Source organism: Lathamus discolor, chromosome 22, assembly GCF_037157495.1.
Source record: "Lathamus discolor isolate bLatDis1 chromosome 22, bLatDis1.hap1, whole genome shotgun sequence".
Lineage (NCBI taxonomy): Eukaryota > Metazoa > Chordata > Aves > Psittaciformes > Psittacidae > Lathamus > Lathamus discolor.
This window is the reverse complement of record NC_088905.1, coordinates 5,066,539-5,088,965: the sequence shown is the minus strand read 5'-3', so window position 1 is coordinate 5,088,965 and position 22,427 is coordinate 5,066,539. Positions and strand designations below refer to the sequence as shown.

The window sequence follows — 22,427 nt, the reverse complement described above, 5'->3', positions numbered from 1 at the left end:
GCGTTTCCACTCCGCCCCCCCACGGCTCCCATTGGCTGAGGTGCTTGTTAGTCACTCTCAGTCCCGCCCTGTTTCCGCTCTGCCCCCCCACGGCTCCCATTGGCTGAGGCGCCTGTCAGTCACTCTCAGTCCCGCCCTGTTTCCGCCCCGTTTCCACTCCGCCCCCCCCACGGCTCCCATTGGCTGAGGCGCTTGTCAGTCACTCTCAGTCCCGCCCTGTTTCCGCTCTGCCCCCCCACGGCTCCCATTGGCTGAGGTGCCTGTCAGTCACTCTCAGTCCCGCCCTGTTTCTGCCCCGTTTCCACTCCGCCCCCCCCTCGGCTCCCATTGGCTGAGGTGCTTGTCAGTCACTCTCAGTCCCGCCCTGTTTCCGCTCTGCCCCCCCACGGCTCCCATTGGCTGAGGCGCCTGTCAGTCACTCTCAGTCCCGCCCTGTTTCCGCCCCGTTTCCCCTCCGCCCCCCCCGGCTCCCATTGGCTGAGGCGTCTGTCAGTCACCCTCAGTCCCGCCCCGTTTCCGCTCTGCCCCCCCACGGCTCCCATTTGCTGAGACGCCTGTCAGTCACTCTCCGTCCCGCCCCGTGTCCGCTCTGCCCCCCCACGGTTCTCATTGGCTGAGACTCCGGTCAGTCACTCTCAGTCCCGCCTCGTTTACGCTCTGTTCCCCCACGGCTCCCATTGGCTGAGGCGCCTGTCAGTCACTCTCAGTCCCGCCCCTTTCCCCCCCCCCGGCTCTGTTCGGAAAGCTTCGGCTCCGCTCGGGTGCCTGCGCGAGGCCCCGCTCCCTTCTGGAGGCTTCTGCTCCGCTGGGGTCCGAGTGGCTCCGAGTTTGTCCCAGAGGAGTCGACACCTAACAGTGCCCGCTTGTCACGCTCCATTTCCTCCCATTACCCTCCATAGCTGGGAACAACTCGGCACGGCTCGGCTCGTTTCGGCTCGGCTCGGCTCGGCACGGCTCGGCTCGTTTCGGCTCGGCTCGGCTCATTTCGGCACGGCTCGGCTCGGCTCGGCTCCACCCTTGCCCTCTATTAACTCCCTATTTCCTCCCCATTGCCTCCCCTTACCTCCCGCTCTCCCCTAAGGCCCCCCCCCTTTGCCCTACATGGGATTCTGTGGGGGGATTTGAGGGTCTGGAGTCCCACTATGGGGATCTGTGGGGGGATTTGGGGGTCTGGAGACCCTACATGGGGTTCGGGGGGGGGATTAGGGAGAATATGGGGTTCTGGAGTCCATGCATGGGGGTCTATATGGGGCTTTGGGGGTCTGGAGTACAATTATGGGGATCTATGGGTGGTTTTTCTGGCAGGGAGAGGTTAAAGAATACTTTTCAGCTTCATTTCTCATTTTAAAAGTCTAAAGTGTAGAAGGAGCTTGTTCCTTATAGGCTGCAGGGAATTAATATTTCAGGGCATTTTCCTCTATTTCTCTGTCTATAGACCGTTGTTTAGCTGCATTTTGGGGTTTTCTTTTTTCTTCTTACTGCTGTTATTGCAGATAATGAAAATTAATTGGGTGCACGCAGTAAACACCCCAGTGTCTAGTATGGGAGTTCTGACCAATAGGTTTGGTTTGAGACCTATAGCACTACAGAAAACTAAGCAAAAAGACTAGTTTTTGGCAGTAGAGGGGTGGGGAACAACATCAGGAAAGCAGGAATGGGTTCAAAATGTACCATGGGGAGGAAGAAAAGAAACTGGGGTATTTTATAACCTCATTTTACAGTGGGCAGGTTAGTACAACTTAACTGTTTTATTGCGTGCATTGCCTTGTGATCTGCATTGGAGCTTCCCCATCACTGCTTGAAGTAAAGGTACTAAGTCTGCTCTTCGGATCGTGTCCTTTATATCCTGACTGCTTCCGTTGGTTGTTTAAAAATGTGTCAGGCATTTCTTTTCACTCTTTATAAGCATAAACAGAGTAGAGCTTTTCTTTCAGTCACCTCATCAGTAGTCTTCTGGGGCGTTGCTCCAGGTTGCTTTTCCAGCTGTGAGGAGGTAAGAAGTTTGTGTGTGAGTGTGGCAGCTCAGTGTTGAGAAGAGCATGGCAAAGGGGTTCAGTATTTGTGTTTGGTATTGCAGGTCTTGCCCTCTCCCTTTGGAGTTGAATGAGTGCTTGAGGTGAGTCAGGGAGGTAAGAAGGATTGTGGAGTCATTCACCTTTGTGAGAACCATGGTCATTAGCATCTGTTGCACTCCTAGGTCATGGAAGGCAGGAGAGGCCAGGTGTCAGACTCTGGAATCTCTTTGGGACATGTGAGCACAGTGTTGAGGAGCTTTGAAGGAGGCGGAGGGTTGGTAAGAAACAGGCAGAGCTCAATGGCTGGGTGGTGGAGACGACAACCAGCGTGGCATGTTCCCCTTTGTGTGTTTCTGGCAGATGAAGAGGAACTTGGCAATGGCTGCAACATCGCTGGAGTCTGCTGTGGGAGTTCTGAGCAGTGAGGCCGCCTCGAGATGCATGGCACTACGCACGCTAAGTAGAGGGCCTCCTGCAGGAGGCGAGGGCATGGGGGACAATGTCAGAATGGCAGGAAGGGGTTTGAAACGTGGTGTTGCTATGTAGTACCTGAGCCAGAATGTCTGAATGTCTGAGAACGCACTTGGAAGTGCCTGGGAGGGGAATGGTCAGCTGTAGTGAAAGTAGTGGCTCAGAGTTAAATGCCAGGATGAAAAGGTGCCATTGGTGCGTCTTAAGTCCTGGGAGTTGTGTCAGGGAAAATAGGTAATGGTCCGTGGTGAAACACACAAGGGTGGGCAAGTGCTGTTTGTCGTCTTTGGCTCCTCGCAGAGAGTGGTGCTTTGGCTGTTTCAAGACAAGTCCAGCTTTGTTTCCTACCCAGGAAGTTGTGCTTTAGAACTGCCTGGAAAAGTCCCGACCCTAAGAGACCTTTCCAGATATTGATGGCCACTTCATCCGACATGGGCTGGTCCCCTGCGTCGCAATGAACGTGCCCATTTGTGAGTATGGAAGCCCAAGCCTCATGCTATGTGAGGGAGGCAGACGCTCATCCCACCCAGGTGACCGTTGCCTGCGCGGGGACGCCCGCTAAGGTTGAGCCTGCCGCCTCGCACGGCTGTGATGATTCTCGGAGCTGGTTTGCTGGTGGTCTTGGCAGGGTCCTTGGGGTTGGTAAGATAGGCAGCCATGAGAAGTATCCTTGAGTATCTCTGTAGTTTCCTATGTTAGTAAACTAGTTGAGAGTTCTCTGTTTGTCTCTGGTTTTCTCTTTAGCTGGAGTTCTTGAGCTCTGGAAGGGAGGTGGTGGGTTTTTATAATCACAGTGTAGCTGTGTACTCTTGATGATCTGTGTGAATGGAGAGAAGAGCTCTGGGAATAAGCTGGGAATGAGTCAGGGGCAGAGTCTGCTTGGGAGTGGGTGTGATAGTATATGTGGAGTTAGTGTGTGAGGCGGAGGGTGTGAGGGTCTGTGCTGAGAGTGTCTCAATGCCAGTGTGTGACTGCATGTCAACCTAAGTGTCGGTGTGAGTGTGGCCTGAGGCTTAGAGGCAGACTAAGCTTTTTGCTTGGCGTTGCGGTGACTAATGCCAGGTTGTTCTTGCAGATGGCGAGATGGATAGCCACATGTCAGAGGCTGCTGTGGGAGGGTTGAGCGGAGTGGAAGGTACCAGGGGGGTGAACTTGCTGTGTCAGAAGGAAGAAGTTCCAGCTTCCTCTCCTGACTGGCTTATGCTTTGCTGTTTATTTTCAATTAGGAGGTGCAGAAGAAGGAGCTGAGCGAGACCTCTGAGTCAGAGCTGCCTTGGGCAAGGTGAGCTACGTTTAGCGGACTGAAGCAGCAACTGATGCAATGTCTTGCAATTTTCATGAAATGAGAAACATTCCTTGTTGTTGTGTTCTGTAGACAGTGCACGGGCTTGAAGAAGAGAGCCGCAGGCCTGCGAAGACCAGTGGATGAGCAGTAAAGTGATGGGAGAGGGCAGTGGGACTTTGGGAGGCATGGTTGCCACTTTGAATCTTCTCTGTGTGTTTCTAATGACTTGTTTTTCCAGGTGCTGCAGCCAACTCGGGAGAGGTGAAGACGTGAATGGAGGAGGGCCGTGAGAAGGTAATTGGGTTGTGTGCGTGGGTGACTGCTCAGAGTTGAGAGCATCACAGCAAAGGGGTGCAGTATTTGTGTTTGGTACTGCAGGAATAACCCACCTGCCTCCAGGAGAGGTGCCTGTTGCAGTCCTTGCAGCAATAGAGATTACAGGTGATATCCCAGACTGTGTGATTCCCACACTGACTGCAGAAACTGCTGTGACGGACCGGCTGTGAGCCTGACTCTGAGACTGTAATTGCCGCGATGAAACACCCTTTCCCTCCCCCCCGTGCTACATTTCAAACCCCTTCCTGCCGTCCTGACCTCATCTCCTGCCCTCCGGCTCCAAAAAGGAGTCCATCTATTCAGGTTCCTTAGTGCCATGGGTCTCGAGCCAGCCTCATGGCTCGGAGCTCCCATGGCACGGTCCCGGGATGTTGCCTCGGTTGCCAAGTTCTCTTTCGTCACCTGCAGCAAACAAAGAAATAGAAATACGTCGCGCTGACCGTCATCACCGCTGCCCCAGCTGTCAATGCCGGCCTCTTCCTGGAGGATCCTCTGCCTGCTCCGGAGCCACCTGATGTTTTATTCGTCAGCTCAGAAGTGACCGCGGAATACGAAGCCGGGTCTGTCCTCCCCTTCGGGACCTAGGAGTACGACAGCTACAAATAACCACGGTACTGCACAAAGTAACCAACCCTGCAATCTTTCCCGTTACTTCCCTGACTCACTTCAAGCTCTCATCTGACTCCAAAATTTATTCAGGACCTGCAATACCAAACACAAACACTGAACGCCCATCCAATGTTATTCTCTACTCTTAATGGCCACCCATGCTCACAGCCTTCTTACCTTCTCATGGCCCTCCGTAATGTGCGGCTTCACCGCTCCCGACTCGGCTGCTGTGCCTATAAAAAACAGAAAAGGGTGCACGCTTAGAATCCTCCCAGCTGAGGCCTCGCCTCCGGGAGTCCCGTCTCGCTATCCTGCCGCTTATACCGCTCTGTGAAACGGTGCTCGCCCCATCCAAAAAGGTTTCCGAAAGGTGCTCCGGGGCTTCCCTCCCCTGCAAGACCTGAGAGAGTAGAGACGAGTGACCGTAGCTCTGGTGAGAAGCGACTGACCCTGCAGTCGTTCTCCTTACCTCCCCGACTCCCTGCGAGTACTCATCCGACTCCAAAGGCGACTGCACGGCAGCTGCGAGAAAGACCGTGAGCCCCGCCACCATATTGGGCTATGCTGTCAGTCGCCAGCCCGGTACAAAACCCTCTCGGCTTCGTACATCCCCTCTAACTGCGTGGCTTCGCCTCTCCCGATTCGGATGCGAAACCGGAAAAATAAATACAAACGGATGCGTGCCGATAACGGTGCTCGAAATGCTGGCCTTCCCCGTGCAAAGCCCTCCTGCAGCTGAGTTATGTCGCCCTTAGACGTTTCTGCCTGCTCATCACCAGGAAAACACAAATAAAAGAATGCCTTCCGATACTAAAAACTATTTTGCACTGAGCTGCTGCTTCAGCCGGTTAATGGCCTCTCACTTTAACTGTCAACATGGCTGGACAGAGGCAGCTCTGGGAAAATACACATTGAAAGAACAGAGCTGTAGAAACAACCTGGAGCTATGCCCCGAGAGACTAGTGAACTCGAGACTCTGAGGCACAACCCCCAGCTGTGCTTTAGCTTTATAAAGCGATAAAAGCTCAAACTGAATAATAACCTGCTCCCTTTACCTGCCCAAAGAGACCGCCTCTTTAACAGCCTCTCTCCCCCACCGACCTTACAACTCTTTCCTGCCCCACTCCGGGCCCGTTCTTTTAACTCACCTTTCACAAGGGCAGAGGTCCAAAGCGACGCTTGAGACAAACCCCTTTTTGGCTCACCGGTACATTCCTTCTCTAGCCATATACCTTTCCTTCATCTGCAAAAGAGAATGGGAATGATACACAATTAATCAGGGCATCAAGCAAAGATTACCTTTGCCACAACTCCTCCCCCTGAGAACAGCTGTGGGGTTCTTCTTGCCTCACCACCACCACTTACAAACATAACACCTAAAAAAAAATCTACACAAAGATACTTACCAATGCATGCACTAGTAAGCCTTAACATGACCTGCAGGTCTTCACTGAGATAAGACCATTTCAAACCCACCCCCAAAAAACCCACCTGAAACAAACCACAAAGCTCTAAGGCCAGAAAACCTGAGTTAACACCAGAGAACTTACCCTGCTGAGAGCTGAACCCCAAATGAGCTCCCTGAGTAAAGGCTGTGCCTCATATACCACAAGCCTCACCCACAGCTCCTCCCTCAATGGGCTGGGGCAGGCGAGTGGCAAACCACCACCTGGGATAAAAGCACCCTGATAAGGCACAGCTGGGTCTTTGTATTATCTGGCTCTGGTTCTGTGGCTGCTCCCTGGTTGTACCGAAGCTGATCCCTGGCTGTTTGGTGAGTGCCCTGCCTGTTCAGTAACTTCTTGCCGTTTCCTCTGTGGGTGCTTCTTGGATTTGATTTTCTGTTGCTCTTTCTCTGGCTCAGATGGGTGAGACTCGGAGATTCAGACTTTGGTGCTGAGGCTCAGGGACTGAAACTCAAGGGCTGAGACTGGGGCTGAGAATCTAGGACTCAGACTCTGTGGCTAAGACTATGGCTGAGACTCTGTGGGTGAGATTGTGACGGAGACTCTGGGCCTCAGATTTTGGAGCTGATACTCTCGGACTCAGACTCCGTGGCTGAGACTGTTGCTGTCACTCCATGGCTAAGACTATGCAGTTCAGACTCTGGGGCTGAGACTGTGGAATTCAGACTGTAGCTGAGACTATGGAGAAAACTGTGGAATTCACACTGTGGCTGAGACTCTTTAGCTAAGATTCTGGGATTCAGACTTTGGGGCTGAGACTGCAACTGAGACCGTGGCACCGGAGATGTTGGATTCAAATGGACTTTGAGGTAGGAAAGTGAGGAGCGACAGCAATGTGTGTGTCACCATTGCAAAGCTCACTGTGTGCTGAAGATGCCCAGCACCTGCTTCCCCTCCTGGCTCTTCAGCTGTGGGAGCAGAGGCCAAACCTTCGTGCTCTACTAACTCTTGTGCTGCTCAGCCGAGAGCAGCCACCTGAGATGTTGGATTCACATGGACTTTTAGGTGGGAGAGGAGCAACAACAATGCGGGTGGCACAGTTCCAAAGCTCACTGTGTGCTGAAGATGCCCAGCACCAGCTTTCTGGCCTAGTTATTCGGGTATGGAAGTTGAGGCGAAACATTCATGCCCTCTGACTCTACTGCTGCTCAGCTGAGAGCGACCACCAGAGGCTGGATTCAAATGGACTTTAAGGTGTGAAAGCGAGGAGTGACAGCAGTGAGGGTGGCACCCTTGCAAAGCTCACTGCGTGCTGAAGATGCCCAGCAACATCTTTCACTCCTGGCTCTTTGGCTCTGGGAGCAGAGGCCAAATGTCTGCGCTCTACTCACTCTGCTGCTGCTCAGCTGAGAGCGACCACCGGAGATGTTGGATTCAAATGGACTTTTAGGAGATAATGTCAGGAGCGACAGCAATGTGTGTGCCATTGTTACAAAGCTCACTGTGTGCTGAAGATGCTAGCACCAACTTTCCCCCCTGGCTCTTCGGCTGTGGGAGCAGAGGCCAAACGCTCATGCTCTACTCACTCTGCTGCTGCTCAGCCGATAGCAGGCACCAGAAATGTTGGATTCAAATGCACTTTTAGGAGACAAAGCTAGGAGTGAGAGCAATGTGTGTGTCACAGTTGCATAGCTCACTGTGTGCTGAAGATGGCAGCACCAGCTTTCTCTACTGGCTCTTCAGCTCTGGTAGCAGGATCCAAACGTTCCTGCTCTACTCTGCTGCTGCTCAGCCAGGAGCGACCACCGGCGATGTTGGATTCAAACGGACTTTTAGGAAATAAAGCGAGGGGTGACAGCAATGTGTGTGTCACCGTTACAAAGCTCACTGTGTGCTGAAGATGCCTAGCACCAGCTTTCCTTCCTGGCTGTTCAGCTGTGGGAGCAGAGTCCAAACATTCGTGCTTCTCTCACTCTGCTGCTACTCAGCCAAGAGTGGGCACCGGAGATGTTTGATTCAAATGGACTTTTAGGTGGGAAAGCGAGGAGCGACAGCAATGTGTGTGTTACAGTTGCAAAGCTCACTGTGTGCAGAAGTGGCCCAGAACCCGCTCTTTAGCTGCGTAGAAGGGTTGAACAGTTTTAGCTGCACGAAGGATATGTGGTGTGTACTGTGAAAGCAGTGACTGCACTGCCTTTCTAAGGACACAGCTGCTGAGGGGAGAAGTGGATGACCTGGCAAATGTTTTTTTCCTGCTGTTAAAGTTGTCGTGGGATTTTTTCCCCAGCTCTGCAGGTCCACCGGAATGTGTTGAGGCGAGGGAGATACAGTGCTCAGTGTGCCGAGTAAGGGGAAAGACTTTGAAAGTATTTACCAGAGAATACGAGAAGTACTCACCTGGGAAATCTCAAGTGTATTGTGTCCATGCTGCAGTAAACAATACTGAGGGCAATTCCATACCATTTGTTACATTTTAGCAGATTGCAAGCCCTAGCAGATTGAAGCCTACGGCTATCAGGTCTACCTGCACTAGTGCCATAACTGGAGTAGGCCTATCAGGTCTACCCCAAATGGGGGGGGGGGGGGGGGGGGGGGGGGAAGAGGAGGGGCAGCTATCAGGTCTACTCCCACCAGCTACTTGCAGCAGTTATCAGGTCTACCTCTTATGGTGCCAGGCTCATGTCTACCCCAACTGGAGCTATCAGGTCTACCTGCACCAGGGCTATCAGGCCTACCCCAATGGGCTGACCTATGGCTGTGAGGTCTACCCCAACTGTGGCCATCAGGACTACCTGCACTAGGGCTATTCCTGCAGGCCTACCTCTCTTCAGGGCTACCACTCTCTGATGGTGCCAGGTCTACGTGCAGCAGGGCTGACAGGTTTACCCCAGCAAGCTGTCGGCCCTTTTTGCCGTTGGCACTAAGAAGCTAGAGGCTCTGCAGGAAGCAAATCAGAAGCTACTGTTTGGTAACAGGTCTCTGCTTCTTTCCTTTCCCATTTAGTTTTCTAATGGGGAAAAAACATGAGGAAGCCTCTATCCCAAGGGCATTCAGAAGGGGCAGGAGATAGGGAGTGGAGCTTATGGGGGGTAATGGGGCAAGTGCTTCTCCATGAATCCTGACTTCTGAGTGGATGTTTCCATCAAAACCCCGGTCCTTGGCTGATTTCTCACGTAAATCTGGTTTATAGTGGCTGTTCAAGTGCTCAGAATTTCATTCCTGGGGAGATTCATCATTAGTCAGTAGTAAAGTCACTTCTGAGTGATTTACACAAAACCGTGGAGCTGTATTTGACTGAAGAGGCTGCACAGAAGGGGTGAACAATTTTAGCTGAATGAGACCTTTTCTAAACAAAGTTTTCCTTACAAATGTAATAGAAGGACATGAGGTGTGTACTGTGAAAGCAGTGACTGCACCGCCTCGCTCAGGACACAGCTGCTTAGGGGAGCAGAGGAGGACCTGGCAAATGTTTTTTTCCTGCTGTTAAAAAAAAAAAAAAGAAAAAAAGAAAAAAAAAGGTTCGTTGGGGTCTTTTTCCCCACAGTCTGGAAACCCTGCAGATCCACCGGAATGTGTAGAGCCGACAGAGATACAGGCGGTGCTCAATGTGCCAGGTAAGTGGAAAGACTTTCAAAGTATTTACCAGAGAATTTGAGAAGTACTCACCTAGGAAAGCACAAGTGCATTGTGACTCTTTCCAAATGCTGCAGTAAACAATACTGAAGGCAATGCCATACCATTTGTTACACACGTTTTAGCAGATTGCAAGCCCTAGCAGATTGAAAGCCTCGGGCTGTCAGGTCTCAGATTTCAATCGGGTCCAGTGCCACCTCTGCGACGCTGCCCTGCTGGGTCCTAGAGCCCGAGTGTAGGACGTAGAATCCAGGAATGAGTTGGACTGGAAGGGACCATAAAGCTCATCAGTTCCAACCCTCTGCCGTGGCCAGTGTGCAGATGGGAGTTTTTGGTGACAAAATGAGGGTAGATTACCATGTTGGTGGCACCACTGCTGAGCTCACCATGTGTAGGTGATGTCCAACATCATCTTTCTGTCCCGGAGCAGGGGCTGAGGGGCTGGACGTTCACACTTCATGAGCTGTGCTCCGGTATACCCAAAAGCCCTCACCAGAAAGGCAGTCCTGGAGAAGGACATAGTGAAGCACCCTCCTGCATTGCTGCTCCCCGGGGAAGCACACTTCTGATGCCACCAAGCCAGGCACCAAGAGGTTAAATACATTTTACAAAATTTACTTATAAATAAAAATTACCAGTAATACACCTTGGTTGCCAGAAAGAACATCCAAAAAAACCTGGAGGAAAATAATCATATGTACACGTACCAGGAGCGACAGACCTGCAATGCAGAAGGTCACACACAGCATTGTGCAAAGGCAGCACTGCAAGGCCTTGGGTGGTCACACCATAGAGCAGGGGCTGGGAAAGGACACAGGGTTGGGGAGGAAACAGGGACGGGGTGATGGGGACCTGGGATAGTGGCACAGAGGACAGCAGGAGCAGGAACCAGGATGGGGCAGGTAGTTGTAGGCATTGCTGGGATAGAGCAGGCAGGGAGGTTTCCACTCTCCTTGGCACTCCATGTGTTTGGCACTGGAAAGCTCCTGGTCCTTTCTTGTGAAGCTCTCAGTGCAGGACTATGGCTTGAATAATGCAGAAAATCCCTTCTGGCCTTTTGAGCCAGAGTGGAGCTGGGTGCCACCCTTTAACCACCATTGTCCAGCTCTCCAAAACATCCTTCAGCAAGTCTGGGAGAAGGCTGTCAGACACAGTGCGGTTCTGACCTACAGCCACAGGGCTGGAACTGGGATTTGAAATTGGCTTTTCTCCATGGGACCATGGCTAAGGATCTGCTTTGTGCCAGTCGGGATGCTCCAGGGCAGCGCAAATAGGGGGTGCTTAGGTGCATTTGTGGAAGGCACAGACTGGTTTCTGTGTTGCTGTTACAGGCTGGCTGGAATGGTGTGAGGGATGCTGAATTCTTCTGCTTGTGCACAGCTTAGAGCCCTTGGCTGAATCTATGCCATGGGATTGTGCAAGATTCCCCCTGGCAACCCTGGGATGGGGCTTCTCAGGCTGGTGCCCAGCTCGCTAGTGGGTTAAAAAACATATTGTAGGAAAAAAGACATTGCACTAGCACAAATGTGGTCCTGGCTGAAGACCTCCATCCAGGCAAGCTGGATGCTGGCTGATTCCTACTGAGCTGTGATGGGACAGGAGAGTCACCACCGATGACATGCAGTGGAGCCTTATCTGCTTGCTGGCAGCAGGAGATTTTAAGAGAGAGGCTAGAAAACAAAATGAAAGTGGTTGGGTTGGGGTTTTTCAACCAGGTCCAGATGATGGGGTCCTGTGGTTGTAAGGGCACAGGAGGAGAAAAGGCAGCTGGTGCTCCTGGAAGGGATGCTTGCAGCGAGCATGTGAGAGCACATGGGGCAAACACAACCGATTTCCCCTTCAATTCCTTCAGTTGGACTGTGGCTTGCAAATTCCTGTTAATTCTTGAATCCAGTTGCCCATCTGGTAGCTGGAGAAAAGGGACACAGAGTCCTTGTCCATCAGATTGGGGAGCACTGGGCTCACCATGGCTGTGCAGGTGCAGGGACGAGGGATGTGCCAGTGCAGCTGTGGCTAGGGATGGGATGGGTAGGCTGTGCTTGTTGGTGAAAGTGATTTTTGGTGGGCGGCTGTTGGTTGTAATAAGGTGGGGTGTGCGTGTGTGTGTGTAGGGTCCTTCCTGAGGCACTACAGAGGCCAAAGGATGGGAGAAGTGGATGTGCAGCCTGTGCCGGTGGCAGGAAGTGGCTCCTCGGTCCCACAGGATCCCTGGGGATTGGCATCGACTGGAGGAAGGATATGGAGGTGTAAGAGCAGCACAATGCTTCCTCCAGGCTACAGCTGGAAATGTGCCAGGTCTGATTCCTCTTGAAGACCATGAGAAGGGATGTGGTGTCCCAGGATCCCTCCAAGCCTAGAACAGAATGTCCCCTGGGAGTTTTGCATCATCTTGATACCTGACAGATTATTCGCTAAAGTCCTGTTCCCTGACTACCTCCCTTGCCAGCTTCTCAGCCCAACAAGGGGGCAGAAGGGACACTGCTGAGGTGGGAGCAAGAAGGAGCTGCTGGCATGTCACCATTGGCACGAGTTGCTTGGTCACCTCTAACACAACAGGCTGTGGTGCAACACAAGGAGGGCTGTGAGCTGGCCGGGCCACCAGCTCTACTAATAAATACATGGCTCATCTGAACTGTACAAGGTGCGGGGCAGTGCTTCCTGCCTGAGAGAGACGCCCACCCCGAGCTGCAAGGAGGAGAAAGCAGACCTGGCTCAAATCTCGGTGGCAATGATATCCTCGTAGGGGACATCTGTGCCAGGTATGTCCAGCTCAATAGGTTCCCTGCCATCTTCCCCTGTGGCAAGCTGCTGCAGCATCTTCTCCATATTCTGGTTCCTCTTGTACATGTGCAGGTAGCTCTGCTGCAGCTGCTTCTGGTAGTGAATCACTTTCTCCTTCTCCTCCTTCCATGTCTGCCGCTCATGCTGGAAGCTGGAAGTCATCTGCTCGTTGTTGTCCTGCTCAGCCTTCAGCTCTGCCCTCAGCCTCTCCACCTCTCCCTGCAGGGCTTGAGCATTGTCCATCATGGGGCAGGGCCTGGCCACCTCCCGGGCTTCACTCAGCTGCTCCTTGAGGATGGCTAGCTCTGTCCGCAAGTCCACAATCTCCTGCTCCAGCAAGTTCACCTTCTCCCTCAGCAGCTCAGACTCGTTCTTCTTGCGCTGGAGCTCGTTCTCACACACCTCCAGCTCCATGGCCTTGGTGTGCAGGGAGCTCTCCAGGTCCTGGGTCTTCATCTCCAGCACTTCCATCTTCACCCTTATCTCCTTCAGCTGAGCCTTTAGGCTGAGGATTTCAGTGGTCTTGCTGTTGAGCTCCGTTTGGGATTCCTTCAGCTGCTGCTTCAGGAGGGAGATCTCCCCTGACTTCTGGCACACCTAATGGGAGGAATGCAGCACCTAAGTTAGGGCTGCATGTCAGAGAAAGCCCACAGCACCCATGGTACCCCATGCAACCCATGCTGGGCACAGCTGGCACAGCACGTGGAGACCCTGCCCATGAAATCCTACCCAGGGAGATGCCCCAGCACAGGGAGCAATGCCCTGGGCTCTTTGTCAGCTGGAGGGGACCCCATGCTCTCCATGCATCAACACCTCAGCTGACACAGAGGGCTGCTGGTGAAGATTTAAGGAGCTGACACCCTCAGGTGAGGTGTCGAGATGGAGGGTGCTGAGAAAATGCTCAAGTCTCCATATCCTGTCCAACATGTTTGCTGAAACCACTGCTCACATGGTCAAACTGGCTGAGCTCATTTCACAAGCAGACACTCAACAGCACCCCTCAAAACTGCAGCTGGGAGCAAAGCACATAAATCCCACTGGAGCCTAAAGCATGGCTGGTACAGGCACTCTTGGGGACAGCTTCTGGGGGCTTGGGGGGACACTGCAGCTCCAATTTAGGGAGGATCTGAGAACAGCCTGGAAAGGTGGCTTGAAATGCAAATAAACTAGAAATATTGAAAGTGAGAAATCCTTGCATGTGAGGGGGTGAAGCTGAGCACCATGCTTTTTGAAGCATGCTAGGCAACAGCTATAGTAAACTATAGTGAAAACAGCTGTAGTGAAATGACATTGATGTGTGCTGTTCAGGCTCACAGGCTCACATCTGAATTTTCAGCAGTTTAATGGTCTTTGTTCAGTGATGCAAAATCAGTGGGAAAAATAAGCTTAAGCAGAGAGTGGAAGGCTTTACTGCTCTCTAATAAATGGCCCTGCAAGTCCAAGTAGTTCCTATTTACAGGTGGGAAGGCAGCTTTACTACTCCTTTGGGGGAGACAGCCAAAGCTGTTTTAGTGACTGGGGTTTTTTATGCAGCAGTTGTTTCTTTATAGGATGTGAAGTGCTGAGGAGTTCAGAGGGACAGAGTCACTCAGTTACTGTTTACAGAGCCTTACAGTGACAGGTGAGGGCTTTCCATTGATTTAACATCTCCTACAGCCTGGGCTTAGTGAGTGCACCATCTGCTCCCTTCAGGCCCTCTGTGGTCTGAGCTGGGTGCAGGCATGGACATGGAGAAGGGCTATGTGGTTTATTGCTGGTGCTGGAGCTACCTCCTTCCAGGCACATGCTTTGCTTTGGGCATTGGAAGCCCAAGATGCCGCTCGGTGCCACTCACCTCCCACTGGGTCTCTTCCAGTGCTGGGGCAAAGCTGGTCTTCTCCTTCTCATAGGATCTCAGCTTGGTCTCCAGCAGGTTTTGCTCTTTCATGAGGTTCTCCAGCTCCTCCCGGAGCTGCTGCTTTTCCTGCTGCAGCTGAAACACCTGGAGATGAAAGACCTGCTGTGTCCGCTGGGTTTTCTGTAAGGTTTGCTTGAGCTTGCTATTGCATTTCTGCTTGAGGCCCTCCATCTCTTCCTTGCAGTGCCTCTGCTTCTCTTCATAAGCCTGGCAGGAGCTGAATTCCTTCTCCTCGAAGCTTGACTGAAGCTCCTGCAGCTCCCCTTCCCTCTCTAAAAGCTTCTGCTCCAGCTCCTGGATGGTGGACTCATCCATGGAGATGGGCGAACGAATACAAGTGGTCTTCTCGGCAGCGTGGCTGGGGGGGGCTTTCCCAGGGTTAAGGATCTTGTTGCCTCCATCTGAGAAGGACATGGCCTTGAGGCTCATCATGTTGCTGTCCTGGATGATGGTGCACTGCAAGATGTTGTGGGCCGAGCCCCCGAAGCGGCTGATGGGTCCCATTGGTGTGACAAGGGGATCGAGCTGGTGGCTGCTGCTGGTGCTGTGGGTGGGGAGGCTGGACATGGAATTCCTGCCGGAGTCAGACAGACCCCCTGAGCACAGCACTGGCTTCAGCTCCTGCTCCTTGGCTTTGTCAGGGGGCTGCAGCTGCTGGGGGAGGTGACCCCCATTCTCTGCAGATGAGTGCAGGATGGCGCTGGGCCGTGGCAGCACCGGCTTGAAGGCGGTCGGTCTTGCAATTGGCTTCTCTGCACCCTGGGGAGAAGAGAAAAGCAGAGACATCAGCATGGACCAACACCACATCAACACCACCACCACCTCCCCATCCTTCTGTCCCCAAGGACAAGACCCCCATGGCTGGGATGGCTCAGGTCTCCATCAGGGACCAAAAGCTCAAGAGGATGCCGATGGCCAAAATAGCCTGTTGGGAGGCAAATGGCACATTTGGAAATTAAAGGATACAGATCATATTCTTGATCCGAATTCCTGAAAGCAGAAGGTGTCAGAGTGGCTCCAGCACCTCCCTGCTGCCCCCCTCATCCCACTTCTTCAGCACAAACTTTCTCTGAGCCTTCTCCTGGACCAGAACACCCCTGCAGTGGGACCTGCACCCACTTGGAGGGCAGATGTGGTCCAGTGGGATACCCCCCTGATTCTGGGATGCCATCTCCCCTACTAACCACTTCCAGCTGACTAGGAAAGGGCATCAGCTTCTGCGGTGTGGGTGTCCCAAAGTCCATAGCACTGGTCCCGGCTTGGCTGCCCAGCTCCACACCAACAAGCGAGGTATAGTCTGCTTGGTGGGAGCCATGAGATTTCTGGCTGACCTTGATGTAAAAGAAGTCCTCATTCTTGCTGCTTTTGGAGCTGGATTTGTGGCTGGAATCTTGGGAGAAGCCAAAGCGGAGCAGCCCATCTGAGTACCTGTTGAGCTTCTTCAGGTGGGATGACTTGCGGAGCTTGTACTGGGAGGCTCGGCAGTGCTTGCTGTGGAAGCTGTGGCCAGAGATGAGGCTACTGACGCTGCCCATGCTGCTCCCAGGCAGTGGGCATGCGGCAGGGGGAGCAGAGCCCAGAAGAACCGTGGCACGAGGGCTCCCGGCAGCAAGTACAGACAGCAGCTGCTGCAATCATAGCAAAGACCTCACTGTGCTAGGGAGCTGCGAACCTGAGGAGGCAAAGAGAGGAGCAGCGTGAGGAAAAGGGGCCTGGAAAGTGGCCACGATGCTGTGCCTGTGTTCTGGGCATCAGTAACTTCTGATGGTCATACCCCACTGCCAGCCCAGGGGAGCTCTTCCCCATCCCTCTGCAGAAGCCCTGTGTAAAGGAGGATGGCAGGCAGAGAAGAACAGGGCTTTCCTTCGTGCCTGTGGATGGCTCCAGGAGCCTCTCACAGTCTGTGTCCCCCAGGCTGTCTGGCACCTGACATTGCACAGTTCCCAGATGGATGGGTACATCCTGCCTGGTGCCCAAGTTCATCACGAGCTCCTGGGTACAGTGCACCCGGATGAGGCCAGGAGGGTTGGAAGACACAGGAGCCCCTGAAAATAAGTAGTGTAGTAGTTGTAGTGATTTTTAGGAGGCTTATAGGCACTAATTTCAATGAACACCCATGCTTCCTGCTTATTCCATGCCAGATGTATCCCATCTCCTGACAGCCACGCTCGGGACTGTAAGCTGCAGTCGCAACCTCTCCTGCATCAGCCTGTCTCCCTAATTTCTCTCCAATTTTCAGTGCTCCTCTTAATCTACCTGAAAAGGGCTGCTGTGAGGCTTAATTACTCTTAATGTCTGTGCAGCACTTAAGATGAGAGGCGTTATGTGCGTGCTGAGTATTGTGAACACAGTTCAGAGGTATGCAGAGCTGTGCATTAATTCCCTTTGCTATGGGAAAAAAACCCGTAAAGCCCCAGCTCCTGGTGGCCTTTGGATGCTTGGCTCCCTGCGTCAGAGCTATAATGGAGATGCACCTTCCATCTAGATAATCAAAGGATCAGGAGACCAGGAAAATGCTGCTCTTAGGCAGAAGTTAAAGCATAATCAAAATGAGCTAAATCTTGTTTGCACAGGATGATGACAGAGGAAATGTTTCTGTATGGAAAAGAGCTCAAAGCTCCTGCTTTCGGTGGTGACAGTAATGCAAGGTCCAGTTCTTCTCCAGAGCTGCCCATGGTAGGTTCCTATCAGCCAAACAGGCATCCAGGGGGTAAAATGTCCCCTAGCAACTGGGAGAGGGTTGGGTGGTAGAAGAGGTGCGGGCACAGTGTGCCAGGGCATCCTCACTGCCTCATCCTCATGGTCTAGAGAGTTGCTCCTATGTTTTTCCCATTCTTCATATCCTGCCTTATGCTCTGGTGCAAGCTCCTCTGCATCCCAAACAGGGTAACACAAACTGTGCTTATCCCTCAGCTTTATTTTTTTCCTTTTTGTCTGTGCTCTGAGGATCCAGGTTGTCAAAGTCCCAGAAAGACAGAATATCCTCTTTAATCCCTAACTCCATTTTGGGGGGATTAAGAGAAGTAAGAACTGAGGTGTGAACTGCTGCCTGGATGCTGATATGCTAAAAATTATCAATGACTTTGCTTTCATTCATTTTTACTGTGTAAGAGGCATAATGGAGGAATAATGGAAGGGGAAGGAATTGCTGCAGGGAACAGGATAATTGGCACAAGAGGTGGCTCTGCCAGCACATGTTCCAACAACATGCTGGTGTGTGTGAGCCTGCACAAGAGGAAAGGCAGCTGCACAGCACCAGAGCTGCCAGCTATAGTGACAGCATCTCAGAGACAGCATTCAACGTGTGCAAGTAGAGGGGGAAACAGCTGCTATATTTATGTGCACCCATGGCAGAGGTGTCAGGGAGGTTTGATGCCTTAAAGCACAGCATTTTGCAGAGTGCATAGCCCTGGTACTCTGGGGATGTCGGGCTCACTGTCCCCATGGCCAGAGCATCAGTTCCTTTGGAGAGATGCACCCTTGGGTTTTGCTTTCCTGCAGAAGATAGGAGAAACACAGGGAGGGAAAGGCAGGACTTTCCAGCCTTTTGGCAGTAGGTGTTTCAATCAATCCCAGCCCTCCTACACATGCCTGAGAGGGTTGGGCATGTCTTTTTCTTCTCCTTCCCTCTTTTGATTTAAAAATGAGTACTTGGAAAGCCATGGAGTTGGTATCCATGCACATCAGCAGAAAGAGAAAAGCTCTGGAGACAGCACAGCTTGGAGCACACCAAGCGAGCAGAGGGCACAGGCTTCTGCTCCAGCTCCAGGGCACCTCCAAAAGGTCTTGTCCCTCTTCCTTGTTCAGGCCCTGGGGCACATACTTGTGTCTTCCGCTGTGTCAAATCTAGTGACTGTGACTGTACAGGGAACCAGACTTGTTTGTTGAGACACACAAAAACTAGTCGTGTATATACATACATATTTAGGTGTTTGTATGTATTTTAAGAGGTTCCGCATGCTTGGCAACAGCCACAGTTCAGTTAGGTTGAACATACTGCAAAGTTTGAAGGAGGGTGGAAAAAAAATATAAATATGTAAGTGATACTGAGAGTGCAGGGTCTGAAAATGCCCCAGGAATGGTAATTTGGGGCTGGAACTGTGCATGTCCATGGGGTCTGTGTGTGGCTGATGGTGTGTGATGATGATGCCACTGTAGCAGCCTGTCTCTGCGGCTGAACCCAGATGCTACAGCCCCATACATTTAGCCCTGTGCTCAGTGTGATTACTTTGAATGCAGTTTGCCTTGTCACTCACCAATTAATGATGACAGAAAGCCAGAAAAGGCATGAGCTTTTCCTTCTCACCCTGCTGCCTCCAGCAAATGAGCCCTTTAAAACTCTTTTTGGCACTGTGGTGGGGAGGGGGCTCTAGGGACAGCACTAGCCCCTCAGTTGGATTCCTGGGGTGATGCTGTGCTGAGGGGGCACTGCCTGTGCTCCATGAACCTTTGTGGGACTGCTAACAAAACCCATTGAGGTGGAGTGGTTAGTGGGGGTCTGGCAGCGGTCACCCATGGGACAGACCCCAAATAAACACCCAGGCAGTGTGGGCTAAACCTGCGGGATCAGGGGTGAACACATGGATGCACCCACTCTTGCTTTTGCAGAGACAGAGGGGAAAAAATTAACAGCATCTCAACAGTCACTGCAGTCATGCCTACCCTGGGATCACACACAGGAGTGCAACCCTCCCCATCACCTCCTTTCTGAATGGGCTCCGGAATTTAATCTTATCTCCTTTGCTGCACTGTTTCTTTGAAGCCTTTTCCTCCTCCCTGCAGAGTTTTCACAGCCAGTAACTTTCTGCCTTCCCCAGACAGGTCACCTTATAAAAGCCTTCTTTTCCTTCCTGGCTTTGCCTTATTACTCCCTCCCTGCTGATCCTGTTCTTCTCTCCTCTGTATGTGAAAGCTTCCTTCTCCCCTGCACTCTCTCACCTACTCTTTTTTCCCTCTTGAATCATTAATAATTTCTGTGCAGATGCACCCACACATTTTGGTGCTTGTTGGGAGAGGTACCGATAATACAGAAGCAGTAGCAGCTGCCAAGAGCCTGGATCCAGGAGCAGCCTCCTTCCTCTTTCCCTCAATCACTGCCAGGTAATGTGCCCTTTTACTTGGTAATTTTGAGTCTTTGAGACACCAAGAATGTGGCCCCAGGTTAAAATATGGGCATTTCCATGGTAAAAAAGCCATCCACCTGCTACTTGAAGCATCTAACATGTTTTAATGAAGAGAATGGCTTAATCCAAAACTTGAGTGCAGCAATCCCAGTAAACTGGATTTGGGATCTGCAGCCAAAGCTGGGTTCTAATTTCATGACCCCCAAATGCTATGTAACACCAGGCTGATGAGACCGACACACCTCAGGCTGCATGAGCATCTGCCTGTCCCTGCTCAGACTTACTCTCCCCATGCCCAGCTGGAGCCAGGGTCCCTGAAACCTACTCATTTCAGTCTCCAAAGAACTGGCATCAATAGGGCTTGGAAAGCCTCATCAGCAGAGCCGACCTTGCCCCCACCCTGTAATCTTCCCCCTAATGGTGCTAATGGGTATGAATTAAAACACCCGCCCAGGCAGATGCCGTCCTTGTGGTGTTCAACTGTGGCTTGGTGTCGGCAAAGAGCCCTGTTACAAGCCCTTCATTCACTCTAATTCATTGTCCCCCACTCATTCACTGACATTCATTGGGATCATTTTGATTGGAGGCAGGGAGTGAATTGAGTACGGGATTCACAAAGCACACCATGTGTTCTGCCCTGATATGTCGTTAGTGGAGGGGGACACTCCAGATAAAGAATAACCAGCCTCAGTTACGTTACATCTACTCTAATAGTCCAGGAGTCCATCATAATGTTATTTCAATGAACACTAAGAGAATTCGCACCCACTGCCTGGTGCTTGTTAGAGGATCCAGCAGGCTCTCTGCCTGGCTTTGGCAGGCGTTTGGGTGGGCTTCATGCCAGTGCAGCAGTAGGAGACTGTGCCATGTCTCTGCCAGTGTCCCTTGGCAGCCAGGCTCTTGTGCTCTTTTGCTATGACTGGTCATCCTGCTGCAGGCCCTGCAGGTGAAGGTGCAATGGCTCTACAGGGAAAAAAGCAACCAAGAGCAATCTGCATCCATTTGGAAGTCCATCAGCAGCACGGAGCACTGCCTCTTTGCATCCAGTTCCTGCATGGAGGGTGGCTCAGGTCAAGGTCACTTATCACAGAATCCTAGAATGGTTTGGTTTGGGAAGGACCTTAAAGCTCATCCAGTTCCAAATCCCTGCCACGGGCAGGGACATCTTCCACTAAAACCAGGTTGCTCCAAACTTTGTCCAGCCTTCTTCCTGCCAGCCATACTGGGAAATCTAAAAATCAACACTCAATTAAGCATTAGCTTTGGAAAGAGCTTTGAAGGAGCTGTGTATATCTCTCCTCCATCCATCAAGCAAACATGGCACCAATCGTGACCAGGCATGAGCCAGTGAGTGGCTTTAATAGGAGAGCAGGGCAAAATCATATGTGTGATGATCTAAGCGGCACTGAAGTGACTTGGCTTGAGCTATGTTTGGGGAAGCCAGCACTAGAATGAGAGGAATTTCTCAAATTAACAATGAATCATATTGTCAGAGTGAGCTTTAGAGGATATCAGCTCAACACCTGCTGTGTGGTGCTTGATTCCATGCTGTCTGGTCCCTTTGTGGAGAGACAGCAGTGTTTTCCTGTGCCAGAGCCACGGCTGAGTAGGGGGAGACTCCTGTCCCTGCCCAGGGGCAATTGCTCAACCACAGCAAACTGATGTAAGTCAGTAAAGTCCCATGACTTCCAATGTCTGTGTTTCTACAGAGCCTCGTGCTTTCTCTTCTGCAAATGCTTACTGGACAGTTAACCTGAGCACAAACTAGTAGCACCAGCAAATGTGTGGGCTAGAAAAAGTAATGCATTACTCTTCCTGTCTCCCGAGCCTGAGAGGACATTAGAAGTGGAATGAACCTTATTGCTGGGGGCTGAAAAGCTGCATCCTCAGCAACAGCAGTTTACTCCCAGGAAAAGCTGATGCTTGCCCCAGCAGCCCACAGGAAAGTCAGGAGATGAGCAAAGGGACTTGCTGGGAGAGCGCTGGGGGCAGCATAATTGATTCTTGAGCTCAGAAGGTCACTAGATGATCCAGTGATGGGATGCTGAAAAGCCCCAGCTTGCCCCTGTAGAGCTGCAGTTTGTATTAATTAGCTTCATATGAAAGCAGATCCTAACAGTATTAGCAAGAGTTGGGCTTGAGACAGTCCCAGCATACCTCCCACTGTCACTGTACCTCAGGGAGAGTTATTCCCAGGAGGAGCTGGCACCTCAGGGAGTTATTCCCAGGAGGAGCTGGCCCCATACAATGTCCTGCCCTTGCCAGATGCAAGCACAGCAGCAGCAGGGCATTGTGGGAATATCCCAGCACTGCTCCAGGAGCCTGATCCTCCATTTATTACCACCTTAGTCTGGTTTACAACTCTTCTTTATGGTCCTGATGCCATGTATTTCTGCAAGTAACCTTTGGTCCTACCCATGACATCCCCAGTTCTCTGCTCATCCCAGAGCCCAAACACTTTCTCACTCTGTTCTAGGTTAAATGCAACTCCAGGAGTCTCCAGTTCTGAACCTTCACTGCAAAGAAACCCCACCTGTTCCACCCAGAGCTCCTCATAGCTTCACCCCAGCAGCCTCACTTCACACAGATTTTGGAGCTCAGCGGTGATTCAGCAGCCAAGCACAGCACCCACACAAGTCACATCAGTCATGCTGCTGGTACAGAGGTGATGCTTGTGTGAGACATAGTTAAATATTCCTGCGGTGGAGAAACAGATCTTTTCAGTTTACTTAATTCCTAACAGCATCTGTCTTTTCCTGCTAATGAGGAACTAATACTGCAATTAAAGCCCTGCTAACTGGAAACTCAGAAGTGCTCTACTCACTGCTTTTGTCTTTTGCAGGTCTGCAGAGTCCTGGGGCTGTGGCAGGC

General features: G+C 51.8%; 1 protein-coding gene and 1 long non-coding RNA gene across 26 annotated transcripts in view; one reads left to right on the top strand and one right to left on the bottom strand.

Moving 5' to 3' along the window:
• The first annotated feature begins 718 nt into the window (after positions 1 to 718).
• On the top strand, positions 719 to 22,127 carry LOC136003582 (uncharacterized). Of its 20 annotated transcripts, none has more exons than XR_010608142.1 (13): positions 719 to 2,116; positions 2,198 to 2,293; positions 2,376 to 2,956; positions 3,562 to 3,621; positions 3,713 to 3,768; positions 3,862 to 3,918; positions 4,010 to 4,065; positions 4,150 to 4,293; positions 4,516 to 4,718; positions 4,807 to 6,490; positions 9,667 to 9,736; positions 19,415 to 19,533; positions 22,033 to 22,127. It is a non-coding gene; the product is annotated as an uncharacterized LOC136003582 (long non-coding RNA). The 20 variants fall into 20 exon arrangements; XR_010608145.1 differs by having other exon boundaries at positions 22,050 to 22,064; XR_010608146.1 differs by lacking the exons at positions 19,415 to 19,533; positions 22,033 to 22,127 and adding an exon at positions 12,202 to 13,725.
• The window catches only part of LZTS1 (leucine zipper tumor suppressor 1), a 29,222-nt gene continuing 8,524 nt past the window's right edge, over positions 1,730 to 22,427 (bottom strand). For 4 of the 6 annotated variants that reach the window (XM_065659320.1, XM_065659322.1, XM_065659319.1 and 1 more), the window contains 6 exons: positions 15,618 to 16,105; positions 14,371 to 15,192; positions 9,789 to 13,133; positions 5,865 to 5,959; positions 4,894 to 4,949; positions 1,730 to 4,809 (listed from right to left, as the gene is read on the bottom strand). In XM_065659320.1, coding sequence (XP_065515392.1) covers positions 12,468 to 13,133; positions 14,371 to 15,192; positions 15,618 to 15,968 — 1,839 coding nt within the window. In that variant the 5' untranslated portion in view covers positions 15,969 to 16,105 and the 3' untranslated portion in view covers positions 1,730 to 4,809; positions 4,894 to 4,949; positions 5,865 to 5,959; positions 9,789 to 12,467. The remainder of the gene's footprint in view (positions 4,810 to 4,893; positions 4,950 to 5,864; positions 5,960 to 9,788; positions 13,134 to 14,370; positions 15,193 to 15,617; positions 16,106 to 22,427) is intronic. The other 2 variants (XM_065659323.1, XM_065659324.1) reach the window with 2 other exon arrangements.